The sequence below is a fragment of the Leptodactylus fuscus genome, chromosome 8, assembly GCF_031893055.1.
Source record: "Leptodactylus fuscus isolate aLepFus1 chromosome 8, aLepFus1.hap2, whole genome shotgun sequence".
Taxonomy (NCBI): Eukaryota; Metazoa; Chordata; class Amphibia; order Anura; family Leptodactylidae; genus Leptodactylus; species Leptodactylus fuscus.
Window position 1 is genome coordinate 46,847,293 of NC_134272.1, and position 22,309 is coordinate 46,869,601.

Consider the following 22,309-nt stretch of genomic DNA (forward strand, 5'->3'; position numbering starts at 1 on the left):
ATTTTAGTGTTCGCTCATCTCTAACTATAACTTAACTAGTAGCAGCCTGCGTGTGCTCCCTATCCTCTGCAGCCAGTCCAAAAAACTGATTGGTGCAAGCTCCACAAATCAGAATGAAAAATCCATTTGGGACCGGAAAACCTCCTCAAAGTGGCTCATTGGGAAAAGTCATTTTCAGATAAGCACATCCTTACATAGCCTTTAGAAAGTCTATTCCACACCTACCTTTTGTATGTAAATCGCCTCAGTGGTTTTTGAATGAGCCCATTTTTATTCATATGCTAATTAGCCTCTTGGTGCACCCCAGAAGTCTGATTGTGCACCCTGTCTATTCTTTCCTGTGTATGTGTTCAGCTCAGGCTGCTGCTGATGACTTACTGCTTGCACACAGATAAGAAAGAATAGCAGAGAGGAGGCTGCTGGGAACTTCCTGTGCTGGCTGGAAGCTAATTAGCATATGAATAAAAACGGGCTTATTCAAAAGCCACTGAGGCAATTTACATACAAAAGGTAGGTGTTACATAGCATTTCTAAAGCCTATGCCAAGTATGTGCTTAGTTAAAAATGACTTTTCCCAATGATAGAGCCCCTTTAAGGTTAAGGCTCCAAGGGACATCCAGTAGCAAAAAAGCGCTGCAGTTAAAACCGTGGCGGCAAAGCATTGCGGTTCTTCCCGCAGTACTTTAGACAAAGTTTGCAGAGGTTTCTTCTGCGGACTTTCAGTTACAATTATACATATGGGGAAACTGTCAGTGTTTCTGTAAGTATATTTGACATGCTGCGATTTACAAAACTGTGACGATTTTAGAAATTGTGGTGTGTCCTTACGGCGGTTTTTAGCGCGAAGTAGGCATGGATTCCCTAGAATCCCATCCACTTTGCCCTGACTGTAAAACGCCGCGATTTTTCCTGAATCACAGCATCTTTGTCCCGTAGGACCCCGGCCTAAAGGAAGTTTCTTAAGTTTTCACTAAGCCAAATTTAAAAAAATACTTGTGCAAAGGTGTCCATATTTTTTTCTATTAGCTTTATTTTTGGTTTCACTGAAGTGTCCTTGTCGCACCTTTCTTCTTCTAATTTCTATATAATGGTTTCAATTTTTTTTTTTATTTTCCAAGCGACGTACATTTGATAACAAATAAAAGATTAAACTAAGTGCATCTGTATTACACTACCATGGGCATATTTTAGCCTTTTAATCTTCTCCTTTTCTTTAAATATAAATTATGCAAATTTGTCTTTCCATATTTATCCTTACAAGAGTCTGAAAATAGGACATTAGCGTTTTTTTTTTTTTTACTATATTCATCCAGTGCTGTTTAGTTAATCGGCCCATGCACACCTCAGCTCACTGCAGTGTTGCATAATATGATAATGATTCAATCTAACGACAAATTAAAACAAATGCACAAAAGACAATACGGATTATAATGTATTATCATATGTTACTAACAGAACTCACACTCAATACACAGCTGTTAAGGACAGTGAAAAATTTATTAAAACAAATGGTAATTTTTTTTCTGACCTTAAACAATCCATTTATTACAATATATACAAATCTGTGCGTTACCAAAAATCAATAAATTACACACTATAAATAGCAGGCCATTATCTGTGCGCGCCTTGGAATACATAGGAATCTGTAGAGCTTGGCTGTAGCTTTTTTGTAGGTTCTAGATGAGAACCTGAAAAACAAGAACATGGGAAAGAATATTATAGAGAGCTTGTTACCTTTCCTGACCTATGTTACTAAATACTTGTGTTTCTAAAAAAAATTACACAATACTGGAGTATTTTTTCTTAGAATTCTGAATTGTACTATTCATCTGTTAGTCCTCCTGCATATTTATGAGCAAGTTGCCAAGCTGACATTTCTTTGAAACTAATTTGAAAAGTGAATTTTTCTTTAAATTTTCTTTTAAAGGGGTGTTCTGTGATTTTTATTTTTATTTTAAATCACTTAAAACTTTTGCTAGTGGGCCTATACACATAATCTTGACCGTCAGTGGTGTCTGTTGCTATTGTCAATTACAAGATTTTAGCTACGGACACTAGCTGAACGGTCACAAATCCGCTAAAAATTACAATGATTTCAATGGGATTTTATCTGGTGACAGTGTTTGTTTACACCAAATCTGTCACGTGTCCGGTATTTTCCACGGACAAAAAATCCTGCATGCAGGACTTGTGTCCATGAATAACAACTGTTTCATGACGCGCGTCCGTTATACCGTCTGATATTACTGTCCAATTTTTCTGCGCATGCTCAGAAAGCAAAAACAAAAAAATGGACACAAACTGATGCTAATGTGCCGGGTTTTTTTGTTTTTTTTTTTGTTAAGCTGATCCATTTTTTTTCTATAAAACAGATCCTGTGTGATGTAAATAGAGAACATTAATAGTATACCAAACTCAAATTTTTACCTTTCAGTACAAAGTCGTTTGTATTATTGGACGCTTTGTAAAGGCCCATTTACACGACTGTGTTTTGCGAGTCCATAACTGTCTGCAAGTGTGTGTCCACACAGTATTAAGATTAAATTGCCGTGTTGGCACTTTCCGATAATCTAGTGGGTTTTGGGTTGTAGTTTGGGCACTCGACCTCTAAAAGGTTTGCTGCTCTAGGTGTTGACCCATTTTGTGGGTCAGACTATGGTAAATTGCTATGGTTCTCTGTTAAAATAAAATTTATCACAAATGATTAGGAGAGATAGAACACAATTTTTACGACAAAACGCCCTTCTTCGAGCCTCCTTCGTACACGCTCTAATAGATAAACATATGAGGTCAGAGATTAAAAGCTTAAGCCTTTCACTAACATTTTTCTAAACATTTCTACAATTTGTTCCATTTAAGCTGAACACAAGTCCAGTCAGCAAATGATGATATTTGAAGTGGATTGTCGTTGATTCTGTGCAAAACAAATTCAAATCTTAAAGAGGTATTCCTGGTGTATACAATAGATGACTTATCCTTAAAGGGGTGTTCCAGGCTTATTAGTTGATGAGCTAACCTTAGGATAAGTCATCAATTAAACATCAGCATGGGTCTGACACCCAGGCCCCCTCGCTGTTCAGCTGTTTGAAGAGGTTGCAGTGTTCAAGTGAGAGTGCTGCAGCCTCTAAAGTACTTACTAAGCAGAGTGCTGGATATTGGTATAGCGAATATGTATGGCATTCCAGCTCAGTCCATTCACTTTAATGGCAATGAGCTGTGATCAGGCCATGCGATCAATGCATTTGACTTTACCTGGCCTGAGAAGCAGAAGCGGAGCACAGAGAGAACTACTGACACTATAATCAGCTGATCCATGGAGTGCCTGCATGTTTGACCCTAACAGATATTCAAATGATGACCTATCCAACTTTGAAGTCCCAGAAAACCTCTTTAAAATAACTTATCAATATCAGATCAGTGGGGTCCAGCTCCCAGCACCATTGACAACTGCTTACAATGGCTGTAGGGCACAGGAACAGGCACAGCCCAATACACTGAATTGTGCCAAATTCAGTCTCAGTCATGTCAGTGAGACTGAGCTTGAAGTACCTTTCTGGCTCGCTACACAGCAGGGTGGCTGGGAGTCTGACCACAGGCAATCTGGGACCAATAGGACTGATTATCTCTCATCTAGTCTATGTTCCTGGAACACCCGTTTAGGCTAAAGCCCCACGTTGCGGAAGCGCAGCTTTTTTGCTGCAGATTTTGCTGTGTTATTTTGAGCCAAAGTCAGAAAGTGGATTGAGCAGAAAGGAGAAGTATAAGAGCTTTGTGACTCCCCGCCTTCCAAACCCCATATTTTTTTCCCTCTTAGACAGCTATATGAGGGCTTAAAGTTTGCATGACAAATTGTTCTTCATAATGGTACCATTTATAATTCTGCAAAATGTACTCAAAAGTGAAAAAAAATAATTCAGAACTAGACGGTATTGGAGAAAAAAAACGCATGTGCGACTTTCTTACAGGCTTTTTTTTTTTTTACAGCATTAAAGGGGCTCTATCAGCAAAATCATGCTGCTAGAACCCCACATATGCGTGAATAGCCTTTAAAAAGGCTATTCAGGCACCGTAAAAGTTATATTAAACTTCCCCCCAGTTTTAAAATAATAACCTAAAAAAGAATGTTCTCTACTTACGGAACGTGCACCCTGGGCGGGCATTCAGGGTGTGTCTTCATCTTCATCCACGCCTCTTCTTCCTCCGACGTCCTCCGGTCCCGTCCTCCTCCGGCGCTCGCAAACGGACTTTGATAAAAAAAAAAAAAAATGACCTGGGCGCATGCACAGTAGCATGTGGCTTCTACTACGGCTACTGCGCATGCGCCCAGGTCATTTTTTTATATCAGTGTCCGCTCGCGAGCGCCGGAGGACGGGACTGGAGGACATCGGAGGAAGAAGAGGCGTGGATGAAGATGAAGACACACCCTGAATGCCCGCCCAGCGTGCACGTTCGATAAGTAGAGCACATTCTTTTTTAGGTTATTATTTTAAAACTGGGGGGGGTAGTTTAATATAACTTTTCCGGTGCCTGAATAGCCTTTTTAAAGGCTATTCACGCATATGTGGGGCTCTATCAGCATGATTTTGCTGATAGAGCCCCTTTAAATATGGAGCCAAAATGACATGTCACCTGTATTCTGTTTCATTACGATTCTGGGGATAACAAATTTATATAGTCTTATTTACTTTTTAACCCCTTAAAAATCTACTTTGCAAAAAAAAAAAATAATGTCATAAATTCGCCACATTCTAACACCTGTAACGTTTTTTTATACTTCCGTGTATGGCATGCATAGAACGTCTTTTTTTGCGGGGCTGGATGTACTTTTTAGTTAAAAGATTTTGGGGAACGCCTATTGCTTTGAACAATTTTCATCCAAATTGTTAGAGGTGAAACCACGAAAAAAAAAAAAAAAAAAAAAAAAAAAAAGTCAGTTGGGCACTTTTGATTTGTTTTTCCGGCCACAATATTCACCATACAGGAAAAATATTTTCATAAGTTTGTAGATCAGTGGTTTCAGACACAGGGATAACTAATGTGTATGTGTTTCATAGTAATATATTTTTTTATAGTTTTATATGTATTTTAGGGAAAGAAAATGATTTGAACTTTTTAGGTTTTATATAGATAGATATCTAGCTTTTTTTTTTTTTTCATTATTTTATTAGCTCGATTGCTTGAACCTGCAATTGTTTGTTTGCACGTGCCACATACTACAATATAACTATATTTCAGTCTATGGTCCATTCACTACATTACCAGTGAAGCTGCTCCAGGCTAGACCAGCTGCAAAAGTCATATTCTTATGGCAGGTCTGGGAACATCCAGTAGGCTCCAGGCTACCATTGGAACAGGGCGACTGCAATAGTAAAGGTATTGGGGTAGTGTTCCCACCGCCATTGTATCTTTACTATTGCAGCTGTCCTGTTCCTGGTAGTATTGCCCACCATCAGAGTGAACTCTGATCACAGGCATTAGTACATTACAGTGGAGACCAGGCAGCTATGGTCGCCGTTCTGTAGCACATCAGCCGGCCGTCTTTAATGACTAAGGGTAGGAGTTAAGACTGATTTACACAGGTCAAAGATATAGCCATAGTTTTGAACTAACATTCCTACAAATAGTCATTCCCAATACTAGTCCCACCGTAGGTGCCAGAGATCACATCTTTTACATGGCACCTACAAACATGGTTTAGTGGCAACACATAATCAATGCAAACTGTGTTTTATGAATGATACAGGGACATACGTTACATGTAAACAAAAAGGTAAGAATCGGAAATAGGAATTGAAGTTACTGATCACTGCCTTGTTTGTTGGCCTGTGAATAAATTCAATTGCACATTTGAAATTTGTGAAAATTCCACCCAGTACTTTAGTTGAAGTTCGCACCAGTTGTTTTTGCAGGCCGATTTTTGAGGTGGAATCTAGAAGAAAGAAAAAAAAAAAATCCTCCCAACTGTCCTACTCATCTCAAAGAGTCGATTACAGATCTGTTAGCAACAAAAGAATGACACTGCCTCACATTAAAATGAATGGAAGACAGATTTTAGGCATTCTAAAAAAATTCTAGAAAAAAAAAAAAAAAACACAAAAAGAAACACCTCAGTGTGAACATACCTATGTTTGGAGAATATTTGTCTGTGCAAGAGTTGATCCCATACTCAATATTAATATTGGACACTCCAAAACAACTACTAGTTTGATATGATGATGGCGCTGCTAGTCACCTCTTTTACCATGTTAGAAAAGACGTCAAACATTAAAATGCAGCAAATATGCTCTACTACAGATAAAATTGTTTGTCATAGGACGTGAAGACCTGGGTGTCTCCATAGCAATAGTAATGAAGTCATAACACTGAATGCCAGCAGGACAGAATCAGAGAATTAGGCAGCACATTCCACCCTTCTCGTCTCTTGGGGCTGTAGCCTAAACAAAGTCCTATACACTGACTTGATAGTTTTATACGTGGTAGGGCAGAGAAGTTTAGACTTTCTACATCCTATTCCTAAAAAAATCTAACAAATCTGGAAAAAAGAAAAGCCTGCAGAAAAGTTCCATGAATGCTGAATGAGGCGAAGGTGTGATATGAACAGATCAGTAGCTCCCCCTAATGGTAAACTAAGCACTTTCTCAAGATCAAAAACTATGATTTATATCAACAAATCATAACCTAAATCTATTTATCACTAGAAAATCAAAGCTAATGCTGGGTTCACACTAGCGCCCGGACCTTGTTCTGAGCTTTCCGTCTTCTGCATGCAGAAGACGGAAACCTGTCAGACCGGGTCCGGCCGTGAACACCGGTGAGCGTTTTATGCTCTCTGCCGCGAAACCGTTTTTTTTAAACCGGACACAGAGTACTGCATGTCCGACTCTGTGTCCGGTTTAAAAAAACTGGTTTCGCGGTGGAGAGCATAAAATGCTCACTGGCGCTCACAGCTGGACAAGTTTCAAACCCATTCATATGAATGGGTATGAGAGAGTCCTGCAGCTCTCCGTCTCCTTCCCTGTTTTGTGCAGGAAACAGAAATCTGTATGAATGGAGACCAGGCGCAGATGTGAACGAGCCCTAACTGAAATGTAATCCTAATAACAATGAAGTCATCAATAATACTATGGAAAGATTTCTGTAAAAGGTTACTTCCAACTTCTAAAGTGTTGGCATGGCGGTAGGTTGCACTATTGCTATATTATCACTGGGGGCCAGGAAGTCGGTTTCTCTAATAATGAAGGTGCTGCAGCACAGATGGTTCCTCTGTACTGTTTTTCTGCATACTGGCATTTCACTTAACTACTGTGCGGCATATTACAGCAAAGCCCCATTCAGGGGAATGGGACTGCTCTATAGTTCAGTGCACAGCCAGGTGGCTTGGAGTGCAGCTGTGCAAGAAAAGGAAGCCCTGCTAAATCAGTGCTATGGCTTCTTAATTTTTAAAAGGGCTTGCAAGAAGACCTCCATGGAATAACCACATTATATTATATGGTATATAAGTCTGACAGATGCGGGTCCTACCTCTGGGACCCACATGTTTCTCCAAAATGAACTTCCCTCCAGATTCCATTGCTTTACTCTCCCACACCCTGAACATGCAGAAAAATCCAGACAGTCAGTGGTGGTTGGGTTTCACAGAAACAGCACTGCCTTCTATTCTACACCAATTCTATAAATCCCATAAACATCTATGAGATGTCAGAAATAGCACAGCTTAAAGAGCTATGCTGATTCTGTAAAACCCAACCACAGTCAAATCCAAACTGACAGCAGGGACAGGTGATGGAGAGTCAGGCGACGGAGCATGGAGAGATTACACGTGCAGAGATCACTGGTCAGATCATGGATATGGACAGCCCAGTGGCTCAGTGGTTAGCGCTGATGCCTTGCAGTGCTGGAATTTGTATGTTCTCCCCATGTTTGTGTACGTCTTCTACCACACTCCAAAGATATACTGATAAGGTATTTAGATTGTGCTGTCTACTTGGGACAGTGATGACAATATCTCCGTAAAGCGCTGCAGAATATGATGATGCTATATAAGGGTATGTTCACACAAATGTGAACATACTGCACAACTAGCATTGCACCGGCATCCCGTCGCGGCATTCCGCTCCAGGTTAGGCCCGAATAAATGGGCCAAATCGGGAGGGAGTCTCACGCCGCAGCTGAGTCGGCTGCGGAATCCGCGGCAAGATAGGGCATGTTGCTTCTTTTTTACGCTACGAGCTAGCGGAAAAAAGAAGCGAGCGGCTCCCATTGAAGTCAATGGGAGCCGTTTTTGGCAGTGGATTTTGAGGCGGATTCCGTGTCAAAATCCGCTGTCAAAAAAAATATGTGTAAACATACCCTAAGCAAGGAAAATAAATAAGTAATAAATATTGTCTTCTAGTAACTGCTCTGTTATTACTGACTTGGTAATGCCTGCTAGGAAAGAAAATTGCACTTATTACCTTTTACAATTCTTTCTGCAGAGCTGTCACTGTGTCTCTGTGTAAATCTGTCTGACGACTGCTTCAGCACTGAGGGACAAGGCATCTCTTTGTGTCCGTGTAAAGAATGAGCTAATATTCCATATAGGATTGGTCTGAAAAAGCAAACAACAATAGAATATGAGACATAATAGCTTATAATATGCTGCAGAAGAGCAACTGACAGGTTTCCTGTAAAGATGGTGTCCGGTTAGTCTGCACACTAGGATAGGTAACAAGGGGCTTCCTCATGTCCCCTATGCTAGCGCTGCAAGTGAACTGAGCATATACTGCTGCCTCCTCTGCATATTACAGCTGCTCACTGGAGATCCTATCAATACAGCACCCAATCATCAGCTTCTTTACAAGTAATGATTCTATAAAAATAAAAAAAAAGACACGAGGAAAACCCCTTTAAATGAATTTAGTGGTCTCAGTAAAAATACTTATCCCCTATTCACAGGAGAAGTAAGCGATTACAAGAACATGTGAATACAGTGGCCACTGCCGTTTAGGCAGAATAGCGTGAGGATGCTGCTGTTTATATGAGAGGGGATATATTAGGTTAACCCTTTCCTTGTACTATTGGAACCTATGCACCACTGTGCTAGGACTTGATACACTCATGGGATTATTATATTCCTAAGTGTTATTACTAATTGTTGAACAGTAAGGTAGAAAGGTCCCCTGATGAGAGGTATGCCTATACCTTGAAACGCGTAGGGACACATAGATGAAGTGTTTTGAGGTGCAGCTTGGTACTGGACAGGAGTCATTTTGGTGTTTGCAGGACCAGCTTCCCAGTGTAAGGCCTACTGTATTGGTGAACCTCCTAGACATCGGAAGGGGTAAGATCGAAAGTTTTTTTTCCTACCCTGTGATGCTACTTACTACCAGCTGTTACCTAACTCAAGTACAGTGTTTTTCCTCACAATTATTGTGTAGTGTATTGTTGTATCTATAAAGGGGTTAAATCAAACGTTAAGCTTTAGTGATATTAATTCATCAGTGCTGTATCTAAGTATTTCAGTTTTTTTCTTGTATTTCTCTTCTTCCAAAAACCTTACTTTTTTAATCACATAGCAATTTCTGGGCTTTTCATGTTTCAAGTTGCACTCTGTAATGGCAGTATCTAACATCACATACTATGTATTAGGAAAGTGGGAAAAAAAAAAACTATAAATGAAGTCCCCTTACATTTTATTCCAACAATGACTGATTTGTGTATTTTTAATTTTTTCATTACAGCATTCCCCATATGGGATACTTTTAATAGTTTGGACAAGGTGATACCAAGGATGTGTATTTATTTTAATATGTTAAAGGGAAGTAAAGTTCCCAGGAAGTAAACTGAGAAGGATGATTGGCATGCTCCACATTTAACCTGACTGTAGCTAGGCTGAATGTGGGTGGGACTGGTGACAGTCTGTGTTCCCATTCACTTCAATGGGAGCGCAAGAGATAGCCAAAATAGGGTCTCTTCACCTGTCCCTTTTAACAGGAGCATTGAACGTCACCAGTCCTGGTCAGGATGAATGGGGAGTGTGTAAAAGGTCCTTTACAGTTTACTTCATGGGACATCCCCTTTAAATGGGAAGTTAGGGTGTTAGAAATTGTTAATTCTTTTGGGTTTTTGTTAATGTTTTAAAAAAAGCCTTATATATATTTTTTGTCTCAGCAGTGGACATGCAATTGTTTGCTTACAGAATATACTGCAATTACTTCAATATTGCTGGGGATTATAAATCTGCCGTGTTCATATTAGACTACCACAGGCATGGCTTGTTAAGAACTTTCCTGTGGCAGACCTGAGATCCTTCACAAGGCTCCTTGCTCCCACAGTCTTATTGCAGGAGTACTATTCAGATGTCAGAGGGAGCCAACAAATGTCATGGTAACAACCGACCCCAGGGTCTACCATGTTCAATGTCTGAGATAGGAATTCTGTGATAATGGACACTGCAAGCAGATGTGTAAAGGATCAGACACCCCCCAGCTATGGCGCTGGCTCAGCTCCTGAGTGTAATACTCAATCACACAATCTCTTCTGTACAGGGAAAAAGTTTCCCTCGTCTGACACCCACGAGAATTCTTCTGATAGTTGGAAATTCCCTGCAACAGGAAAACACTGAAAGGTTAAAAGTAATGCAACAATTCCACCAAGACAAAGGTCTCCATGACGTTTTAGTTTAACACAGGAATGTGAATTCCACAATGGCTTATTTTTCAGCTACTTTTTTAAAACCATGTTCACTTTACCTGAACTTATACATTGTAGTTGAAATGTCCCATTTGTCTATGTATTTACTCCAGAAATCTGGCATAGATAGATTTACAACTCTTCTCTTTACATTTTTTTTATCTACTATTTCCCTCACACATAGATAAGAAAACTATTTGTCTGTTAGCCACCACTAGGAGGAGCTCAGTACACAGGAATTTATACAGCCAGTACTGAATACAATAAGAGCTGTAAATCTAATTCTACATCTGTAAGCAGGAAAGAGTTTAGTGCCAGTCCTCTTCTCACCATGGGCCACATAGAAGTGGCATGGTCTGACTTCATGGGGAGTACGCCACTACTAACACACAAATGGCTTTATAAGATGAGGACCATGCAAGATACTTACACTGACTGAGCACTTGTATCTTCAATAATGTTTAGCTCTCTCGCTAGAAAAGAACGATCCAGTGGAACATCAGATAAACCGGTTTCTGTAGAGAAAATATAATTGTGTTATTTATAAACCTAAGGCAAGCTGAAATTTTAACTTGAAGGGGTTTTCTGGGATTTTAGCTGGTGACAAACATTGCTCTGCTTCACTTTCACAGGTCAGTGACATCATGTTCATAAGTCACATGGCCTGTTTATAGCTCAGTCTCATTTAAAGGGGCTCTTATTAGAAAAATTATGCCGTATGAGCCCCACATATGCCTGAATAGCCTTTAAAAAGACTATTCAGGCACCGCTATTTTAAAAGCTCCCCCCGTTTTTAAATAATACCCTAAAAACGATTATTAAAATCATACTTACCCGTGCATGGTGAGCGGTTCGTGCACTGGTGGACGTCATCTTGCTGTCACGCCTTCCTCTTCTTTCTTCTTCCAGCGACGCCCTCCTGTCCTGGCTCTTCCATGTCTGCCTGCATGCATGCGCAGTACGCTCCGTAGTTCTAAGAGGAACTTAGAACTAGGACAAAAATGGCGCCGGAGCGCTACTGCGCACGCGCAGGATTTGAACACAACCAGCCGGAAGAAAGACGTGGAACAGCGAGGACAGGAAGATGTCACTGGAAGAAGAAAGGAGAGCAAGGCGTGATAGCAAGATGACGTTGGACAGGGTAAGTATCATTTTAATAATCGTTTTTAGGGTATTATTTAAAAACAGGGGGAGCTTTTAAAATAAGATTAGTGTTGCCTGAATAGCCTTTTTAAAGGCTATTCAGGCATATGTGGGGCTCATACGGCATAATTTTGCTGATAGAGCCCCTTTAATGGAAAGGGAGCAAGTTGCAATAGCAGGCACAGCCACTATACAATATACAGTGCTGTGCCTGGTATTCAATGAAGATGATCTGGAAGCAGATAACTTATCAATATCATGATTTTGGAAAATATGCTACTTTCCCTTTTTCTACACTACTACGGTACTGGCATACAGAGTACAGAGATATATTGCTATATACTAAAACTTTGTGCATGTAAAAATCAACATTGCTGTTGAACATTTTAGGTTGAGAAAATCCGTATTCTAGTAGTGGATGAGCCTGTGATTCACATCAATATGTTGTCGCCTTGCATAAGGCTAAGTTCACACAGTTTTATGGTCAGGAATTTGGTCAGGCAACTGACTCAAATTCCTCCTCCTAAAAATGCCTCACCATAGGACTGTATGGTGAAGAGCTTTTTGGAGGAAGAATTTGAGTCAGTTTCCTGACCAAAAAACTCTGTGTGAACTTACCCTAACAGGTGTCATGGGTTAAAGACCTAGAGGAGACCTATTTAAAGAGGACCTTTCACCATTTTGCCCACAGGCAGTTCTATATACTATCGGAAAGCTGACAGTGCACTGAGTTCAGCGCACTGTCGGCTTTCCCGATCTGGGACCAGTGTGAAGAGCTTACGGTCCCGGTACCGTAGCTCTTCTATGGTCAGAAGGGCGTTTCTGACACTCAGTCAGAGACGTCCTTCTTCACAGCACAGCCAATCACGCTGTGCTGTGAGAGCCGGGAGAAATGGCCCCTCCCTCCCTGATAATGCTCGTCTATGGAGGAGTACTGCGAGCAGATGTAGGGGGCGTTCCTCCCGGCTCTCACAGCACAGCGCGATTGGCTGTGCTGTGAAGAAGGACGTCTTTGACTGAGTGTCAGAAACGCCCTTCTGACCATAGAAGAGCTACGGTACCGGGACCGTAAGCTCTTCACACTGGGCCCAGATCGGGAAAGCCGACAGTGCGCTGAACTCAGCGCACTGTCAGCTTTCCGGCAGTATATAGAACTGCCTGTGGGCAAAATGGTGAAAGGTCCTCTAAAAAAAAAAAAAAAAAAAAATGTATCTGAAATTTTCAGACACATCTCATGTGTGCTGGGAAGTGACAGTCTATCAACACAAAAGCATTTTCTCCTGTGTCAGGGAGAGGCTGTCAAAGAATTCTACAGGCAGCAAGCATGAAGTAAATCTAAATTTAAAGGGGTTGTCCACTTTCAGACCATTATTGATGTACAACTGTTATTGTTCCAATATACTTTCTGTATCAATTCCTCAAGGTTTTCTAGATCCCTGCTTGCTAGCATTCATTTTGCTTACTCACCGTGGATAAAAATCAGCACATGGTCATGTGACATATGGTCTATGGTCATGTAAGAAGCACAGCGGTGCACATCTTATTACCAGGCCGTCTGATTACTATGCTGTGACTATAACAAGTTGTGAACCTGTGCGTACATAATCTGTTACATGACCATGGACTGATTTTTATCTACTGGTAGTAAGAATGAAAGCAAGCATAGGTCTAGAAAACCATGAGGAATCGATACAGAGAGTATATTGGAAAATTATAAAACCTACTATTATACAAATAATAAATAACATCAATGTATGCTATAAAAATATGGTTAGCCAAATATACTAGTGCATCTCAAATTAGAATATCATCAAAAAGTTATGGACTGTTTCTCCATGGTTAAAAGTGTTTTCAAATGAAAGTAAATTTAGCATTTCATTTGGAAGGTCCCAGAGTCTGGAGGAAGAGTGGAGAGGCCGCTGTACACAATCCAAGCTTCTTGGTGTGAAGTTTCCACAATCAGTGATGGTTTGGGGAGCCATGTCATCTTCTGGTGTAGGTCCACTGTGTTTTATCAAGACCAAAGTCAGGACAGCCATAAACCAGGAAATTCTAGAGCACTTCATGCTTCCCTCTGCCAACAAACTTTTTGGAGATGGGATTTTCATTTTACAATAGGACTTGGCACCTGTCCACACTGGCAAAAGTACCAAGACCTGGTTTACTAACCACAGTATCACTGAGCCTGATTGACCTCTGCAGGTCAAGATGAAGGAGAGAGACACCAGACCCAACAATGCAGACGAACTGAAGGCTACTATCATACAACCTGGGCTTCCATAACACCTCTGCAGCTCCACAGGTTGATCGCCTCCATGCCACATTGATGCAGTCATTCGTGTAAAAGGAGCCCCGGCCAAGTACTGAGGGCATTTACAGGACAGACTTTTCATTTGGTCAACATTTCTGTGTTTAATTTAATTTAATTTTTTTTAGAGTTGGTCTTATATAATATTCACATTTTTTTTTGAGATAATGACTTTTGGGTTTTCTTCAGCTGTAAGCCACTCTTTTTGTAATGACTCAGTATAATATACAGTGGGGCAAAAAAGTATTTAGTCAGTCACCAATAGTGCAAGTTCCACCACTTAAAAAGATGAGAGGCGTCTGTAATTTACATCATAGGTAGACCTCAACTATGAGAGACAAAATGAGAAAACAAATCCAGAAAATCACATTGTCTGATTTTGTAAGAATTTATTTGCAAATTATGGTGGAAAATAAGTATTTGGTCACCTACAAACAATCAAGATTTCTGGCTCTCACAGACCTGTAACTTCTTCTTTAAGAGTCTCCTCTTTCCTCCACTCATTACCTGTAGTAATGGCACCTGTTTAAACTTATCAGTATAAAAAGACACCTGTGCACACCCTCAAACAGTCAGACTCCAAACTCCACTATGGTGAAGACCAAAGAGCTGTCAAAGGACACCAGAAACAAAATTGCAGCCCTGCACCAGGCTGGGAAGACTGAATCTGCAATAGGCAACCAGCTTGGATTGAAGAAATCAACTGTGGAAGCAATAATTAGAAAATGGAAGACATACAAGACCACTGATAATCTCCCTCGATCTGAGGCTCCACGTAAAATCTCACCCCGTGGGGTCAAAATGATCACAAGAACGGTGAGCAAAAATCCCAGAACCACGCGGGGGGATCTAGTGAATGAACTGCAGAGAGCTGGGACCAATCTAACAAAGCTTACCATCAGTAACACACTACGCCGCCAGGGACTCAGATCCTGCAGTGCCAGACGTGTCCCACTGCTTAAGCCAGTACATGTCCGGGCCCGTCTGAAGTTTGCTAGAGAGCATTTGGATGATCCAGAAGAGTATTGGGAGAATGTCCTATGGTCTGATGAAACCAAACTGGAACTGTTTGGTAGAAACACAACTTTTCGTGTTTGGAGGAAAAAGAATACCGAGTTGCATCCATCAAACACCATACCTACTGTAAAGCATGGGGGTGGAAACATCATGCTTTGGGGCTGTTTCTCTGCAAAGGGGCCAGGACGACTGATCCGGGTACATGAAAGAATGAATGGGGCCATGTATCGTGAGATTTTGAGTGCAAACCTCCTTCCATCAGCAAGGGCATTGAAGATGAAACGTGGCTGGGTCTTTCAACATGACAATGATCCAAAGCACACCGCCAGGGCAACGAAGGAGTGGCTTTGTAAGAAGCATTTCAAGGTCCTGGAGTGGCCTAGCCAGTCTCCAGATCTCAACCCTATAGAAAACCTTTGGAGGGAGTTGAAAGTCCATGTTGCCAAGCGACAGCCCCAAAACATCACTGCTCTAGAGGAGATCTGCATGGAGGAATGGGCCAACATACCAACAACAGTGTGTGCCAACCTTGTGAAGACTTGCAGAAAACGTTTGACCTCTGTCATTGCCAACAAAGGATATATAACAAAGTATTGAGATGAAATTTTGTTACTGACCAAATACTTATTTTCCACCATAATTTGCAAATAAATTCTTACAAAATCAGACAATGTGATTTTCTGGATTTGTTTTCTCATTTTGTCTCTCATAGTTGAGGTCTACCTATGATGTAAATTACAGACGCCTCATCTTTTTAAGTGGTGGAACTTGCACTATTGGTGACTGACTAAATACTTTTTTGCCCCACTGTATGTGTTTCACGTTTTCAATTAAATTACTAAAAAACCCAAAAAAAAACAAAAAACACTTTTTGATAATATTCTAATTTATTGAAACGCACTAGTATGTAGAACCCAGGGCCAGTTACCCAGGGTGTCCCTGAGGAACAAGAGATTATTCAAGTAAGTACCAAATCCTGTATATTCATCTCTCACCCCAGTTTTATGGTGATGCCTAAATAGATTAAAAAATAAAGGGTCCAATATTAATAGAACCCGTTCCTCAGAAAGGAACGATCTTACCAGAATACTTCGGAATGAGTGGGGTGTGAACCAGTCTTGCCATTACTGTATCATCTTAGGAGTGATGACTCACTGCCTCACCATAGGCTCCAAAAAAAAAACCTCTCCCTCTAACCCTAGCAGTGAACAAAAAAGGGCTCAACCCCACAGTATTGGGGGAGCCAGGTTTCCAATGGGTCAAATACCCATGTGACACTTGTTCTCTTTGAAAACCCCTTGAGAGGTCCTATAGTATTAAGGGTGAAATGCAAGACTATTTAGACTTTAATAGGGTGATTTTTAGGGAACGCCTTTGTTAGGGCTGGAGATTTTTGGGAACCTAGGTTAAGTGTACGGTAAAGCAGTGCTTCATCACTCTCAAGGTAGTACAGTATTGAAAAGACCAAACTTATTTTCAAGTATTCTAGTAATACCTTTTCTGAGGAGCTGCTTCTATTGGACCTCTTATTTTTTGGTCTATTGAGAAATCACCAAAGAAATTGGGGTGAGATATGTCCACTTACTTGGATAAGCTCTGGTTTGCATTTGTATTACAAACATTAATGTACTGTTTTATATTGGCTAAGGTTAGGTGCACACTAGCATTGGTCTCTCTGTAGTTCAGGATGGGGATACCCGCTGACCCCATAGACTGTAATGTGCTCCACTGGCTGTCCATAGGTTTTCTGTCGATTTTATATTGAAACTGGTGGAGAGAAAAGTCCTCTATGCAGGTGGAGTCTACTACGGGGACAACGCAGATGTTAACCTAACCTTATTTTGTCAAGAAAGAAAGGACAAAAACAAAGATAAGATGTTGACATTTTTAATGACAACCATTTTTTAGGTTGGGGGTTAAACTGCAGATCTTACCTGCTGTTAAGACAGATGATGAGTACTTATATTTGTTAAATTCTAAATACTCTCTGATCATTTCATTAATAAGAAGATTTTCATGTGACAGCACCGGTCTGGGTTCACTCTGATCATCCAAAGCTGCAAATACCTCTGCTCGGACCTGGGCCTTGAGCTGTCCCAGCACACCTCTTTTATCCAACGTGTCTGTCAAAACTACAGAAAGAGGAAATGCTAAATAAAAGCAAATATCACACACAAAATATACACAACCATCATATTATTACTAGCAAGAAAATATTAGATTTACTGGTAAGTTTATTTTATAATGCCAATACTCAGACAAGCACAGGTATTAAAGGGGCTCTATCAGCATGATTTTGCTGACAGAGCCCCACATATGCGTACATAGCCTTTAAAAAGGCTATTCAGGCACCGTAAAAGTTATATTAAACTACCCCCCCCCCCCCCCCCCCCCGTTTTAAAAAAATAACCTAAAAAAGATGTCGGGATCCTCCGATGTCCTCCGGTCCCGTCTACCTCCGGCGCTCGCTCGCGGACACTGATATAAAAAAAAACGGCCTGGGCGCATGCGCAGTAGCATGCGGCTTCTACTACAGCTACAGGCTATCACTGTCTGTTCGCGAACGCTGGAGGAAGACGGGACCGGAGGACATCGGAGGAAGAAGAGGCGGCGAAGAAGATGAAGACACACCCTGAATGCCCGCCCAGCGTGCACGATCCATAAGTAGAGCACATTCTTTTTTAGGTTATTATTTTAAAACGGGGGGGGAGTTTAATATAACTTATGTGGGGCTCTAGCAGCATGATTTTGCTGATAGAGCCCCTTTAAAAGTGGCTATTTCACCCAATTATAAAAGGGATTGTACATGAATATGTTTGTATATTATTTTCACACACCCTTGGCCTGCAAAAACAAAGATGTCTGAATAAAGACATTAAATTGTATGGCTACATATGTCGTCCATGAAAAATATTTATACATCGGTACGTAAATTGCTGATGTGTAAGTAAGGGCCTAAGAAGCATGTTTTTGCAATCTAGTGTAACTATCACTATCCATATGATGTCAGGGCTGAATAAGGGAAGTCATGACAAGGTTGCTGTGACTTCAGGCTTCCAGGCAGAAGATTATAATCGCAGGGACACCTTTTGGGCAGCACACTACTGCTACAGCTATGCTGTAGCATTTTATACTATATATCCTACTAATACTATGTGTGTTTGGATGTTTGTTCCTCAATCACGCAAAAACGGCTGAACGGATTTGAATGAGATTTGGAACACAGTCTGTAACCTCAATTAAAACATAGGCTACTTTTTATCCTGGTAAATGACATGGCTTCACAACTGTTATGAATTTATGTTCACATACTATATTAAGCAGCTCTTGCAGCAGCTTATCTCAGAATCTGATAAAGCCAGGTCTGTTATCTTTATGTAAACACATCAGTCCATTCTGTACATGCTTTTGCATATTATCTGATCTGCACTGATCTGGGAAAACACCTTTAATCCAAATTGGCAGTTTGCTACTTTTAACCCCTTCCCGCCGATGGCATTTTTTGATTTTCGTTTTTGACTCCCCTCCTTCTAAACCCCATAACTTTTTTATTTCTCCGCTCCCAGAGTCATATGAGGTCTTAATTTTTGCGGGACAATTTTTTCTTCATAATGCCACCATTAATTATTCTATATAATGTACTGGGAAGCAGGAAAAAAATTCAGAATGGGGTGGATTTGAAGAAAAAATGCATTTCTGCGATTTTCTTACGGGCCTTGGTTTTACGGCGTTCACTGTGCAACCAAAATGACATGTCCCCTGTATTCTGTGTTTCGGTACGGTTCCAGGGATACCAAATTTATATGGTTTTATTTACATTTTGACCCCTAAAAAAAATTCCAAAACGGTGTTAAAAATTTTTTTTTCTAAAAGTCGCCATATTCCGATGGCCGTAACTTTTTTATACATAGGTGTACGGGGATGCATAGGGCGTCTTTTTTTGCGGGGCCGGGTGTACTTTTTAGTTCTACCATTTTCGGGAAATGTTATTGCTTTGATCACTTTTTATTCAAATTTTTATCAGAATTAAAACAGTGAAAAAACGGCGGTTTGGCACTTTTGACTATTTTTCCTGCTACGGTGTTTACCGAACAGGAAAAATATTTTTATAGATTTGTAGAGCGGGCGATTTCAGACGCGGGGATACCTAACATGTATATGTTTCACAGTTTTTAACTACTTTTATATTTGTTCTAGGGAAAGGGGGGTGATTTGAACTTTTAATACTTTTATTTTTTTATATTATTTTTTACTTTTTTTTATTTTTTTTTTGCATTTATTAGACCCCCTAGGGGTGTTGAACCCCAGGGGGTCTGATCACTAATGCAATGCATTACAATGCTAATGCATTGCAATGCATTGCAAAAAATCATCATCTCTTTTGCAGGCTGCATACACCAGCCTGCAAAAGAGAGAATTTGCAGACCGGCTGGGAGCCTTTAACAAGGCTCCCGGCTGTCATGGCAACGGGGGGTCGGCCCTGGAGCATGCTCCAGGAGCCGGCGATCCTTGCCAAAATGGCGGCGCCCATGCGCCGCCGGGAAGATGGCGCCTCTGACAGCAGCGCCGGAGGGGTTAATGCCTCCGATCGGTCCGGGGACCGATCGGAGGCATTAGAGCCGGTTGTCTACTGCTTAACGCAGTAGACACCCGGCGGCTATGACGGCCGCCCGGCTCCCGGGGGCGGTCGCCATAGTTACAGACCCGACACACGCCGTACTATTACGGCGCATGTCGGGAAGGGGTTAAACATGCCAGAAAAAAGAAAATCTAATTTGTTGCAAAATTCTAAAACAACGACAGCTATGAACGTAGTCAGAAGTCACAGAGCTCTCCTCAAGTGGATCTGACTGGGATCATTGGTGTCAAAAACAAGCTCATTATATGGTGTCCCAAGCTGCAGGAATAAATCACAGTCACAGCTCGAGGAACGAGTTCAGCGGTAGGTCAGCTTGACAGTTGCCGAAACGCCGAAGCAGGCAGATCATCAACGCCTACAACATGCTCATTATACGGCGTCCCAGTGAGCTGCTGAGATGCCGGAGCAATCACAGGCACAGCGTGAGGAACAAGTTCAGGAGCAGGACAGCTTGAGAGCTGCCGAAACGCCGGAGCAGGCAAACCACCGACAGCAGCTATTTGCTGAATATAGGCGGATCATCAACGCCGACAATACGCAGATTAAGTCGTGGGCAGAGGCTAGTTTTCTATTATTCTGTGTGGTTTTTATTAGTGGGATTAAGGGTACGCCCTAATATATTTAGAGCTACAATGGAATATTGTATGATTACTGCTTTAAAGGGGTACTCCCACGTCGCATACTCACCTGTCTTCGTGTCTGTGAAATCTTCTGTCTTTCGGCTTTGTTGCGTTATTGGTGGGCGGGGTCACATATGCAAAGCGGCGAGATGCCGCTGGCCCTGTGTGCGCGCTCATAGACCAATCTAGCCTTCACAATGCGAATACAGACCCGACAGACGCTTCACCTGTGCCGGCGTCTAACCCTGTATTGGCGGCCCCTTCCCCCCAAAGGGTAAGCTACCCCCCCCCCCCTCCAGGCTTGCTCCCGTGCACTTAGCCCCTCCTCCCTCCCCCCTGAGAGCAGGCTGATACATCACTTGACTCATGAGCAGCTAGGTCAGGGCTGTGGCCACAAAAAAAATGAATAAAGTAAAATAGTGGACAAACAAAGCAGTTTTGCTGAAGCAATGTATTTAGGAAAAGTCTTACATCCACATTAACAAGCAGTATAGATAGGATCCTTGTGGTGGGACAACCCCTTTAACATTAGCCTGCTATAGCATTTATTTGCTGGATACGTGATAACAGCTAGAACAGAGGGGACCTGCACAATCGCCAGAATGGGGTTCCTTTGTCAGCCATTATCCCCAGCAGCCACTTGCTGCTGGTTACAATGGGGTACTCACAAGACCTTGTTCTGGCAATCATGAGAGTCCCAAGTTTGCAGCAATCTGTCTTGCTGGCTGCAGTCTTACCACTGGAGAGAATGGCTGAATACAGTAGCAGTTGTGCTTGTGTGCTGCTGCTGCTGCTAAAATCAAGTCTAGGGGACAGAGGACCCCATGATCTCCAAAGAGATTTACAGGGACCCTAGCGGCCAGGAGGAGTTATAGAATGGCCGGGCTGCTGGAGTAGTATATAGGGCTGTATATAGGGCTGTATATAGTGCTGTACTCACGGGGTTTCAGCCCATCTGCAGATTTACTATATGGGGGCACCAGACCCCACCAATCTCACTAATCTCTAGAAAGAGGATCCGGTGTTGTCGTCCTTCCCTTCCACCCACAGTGACCAGTAAACAATACCTATACTGCGTGCATGGAGGACGGAAGTCACTACATTCTAGCTTACATAGATATAATACACAATGGCAGCAGTTACCACACAGCCGCACACACGTCCTGACTACGACAAAGAACTCTACAATTACGCCCGTGTGAACAACAAGCGCCCTCACCGGCTTTCAGCTCCGACACAGTCGCCATGACGCTCTCCCAGGTAACAGCTGATGAAGCTGGAACAGTCAAACGGCAACCGCCACAGGACTGAGCATGCGCACTGCTTCAACCTCTGCTGCGTTCCCTACATCTAAACACTAGAGCGATAATCAGCAGCATACAGAGTCCGAACATGAAACCGCGGTAGCCATCTTTGCAGAGCTCATTTACAGCATATAGTCTAGTGCAGTACATAGAACCACATCGAAAGTTTGGTTATTAATGCGTGCCACTTTCTCTAGTTTAGGAGGACATTTTTAATTAGCAAATTATAGTAACTGTAACTATGACATTTATGATAGTTCCACCGGATGAATAGGAATAAGGTGATATAGTATGTGTACAAAACTTATTGTCACAAAATTACAGGTGAAAAAAGTTAAATAGAAGTGTTTTAGGCGAGGTTCATGTGCATTAGAGAAAAGTCTGTCACGGCTTTACAGTCTATGGGTTCCTCGGGGTCCGCGGGTAACCACTTTATTAGCGGATAGGCTATCTGTCTTACAGGTCCCCATGAGGAGCCGAAAGATAGTGTAAACCTAAGGCCTTGTTCACACGGGGCCACGTATTTTTGTCCTGATTCTGATGCGGGAAGCCACGTCAGAATAGGACCAAAATGCGACTGTTGCGGTTTCCGACAGTCGCGGCTTCC

At 41.7% G+C, this 22,309-nt stretch overlaps 1 protein-coding gene across 2 annotated transcripts; it reads right to left on the reverse strand.

The window, feature by feature from the left end:
* Positions 1-1,533: 1,533 nt before the first annotated feature.
* Positions 1,534-21,693, reverse strand: CEP20 (centrosomal protein 20). 2 transcript variants are annotated; one of them, XM_075285508.1, is made up of 5 exons: positions 21,618-21,693; positions 17,074-17,271; positions 11,102-11,186; positions 8,454-8,587; positions 1,534-1,688 (listed from the first exon to the last, which is right to left on the reverse strand). In XM_075285508.1, the coding sequence occupies exons 1-5, from the start codon at positions 21,643-21,645 to the stop codon at positions 1,612-1,614; spliced, it is 522 nt and encodes a 173-aa protein (XP_075141609.1). In that variant the 5' UTR covers positions 21,646-21,693; the 3' UTR covers positions 1,534-1,611. The 2 variants fall into 2 exon arrangements, with proteins under 2 accessions (XP_075141609.1, XP_075141610.1); XM_075285509.1 differs by lacking the exons at positions 1,534-1,688; positions 8,454-8,587 and having other exon boundaries at positions 11,098-11,186.
* Positions 21,694-22,309: the final 616 nt, after the last annotated feature.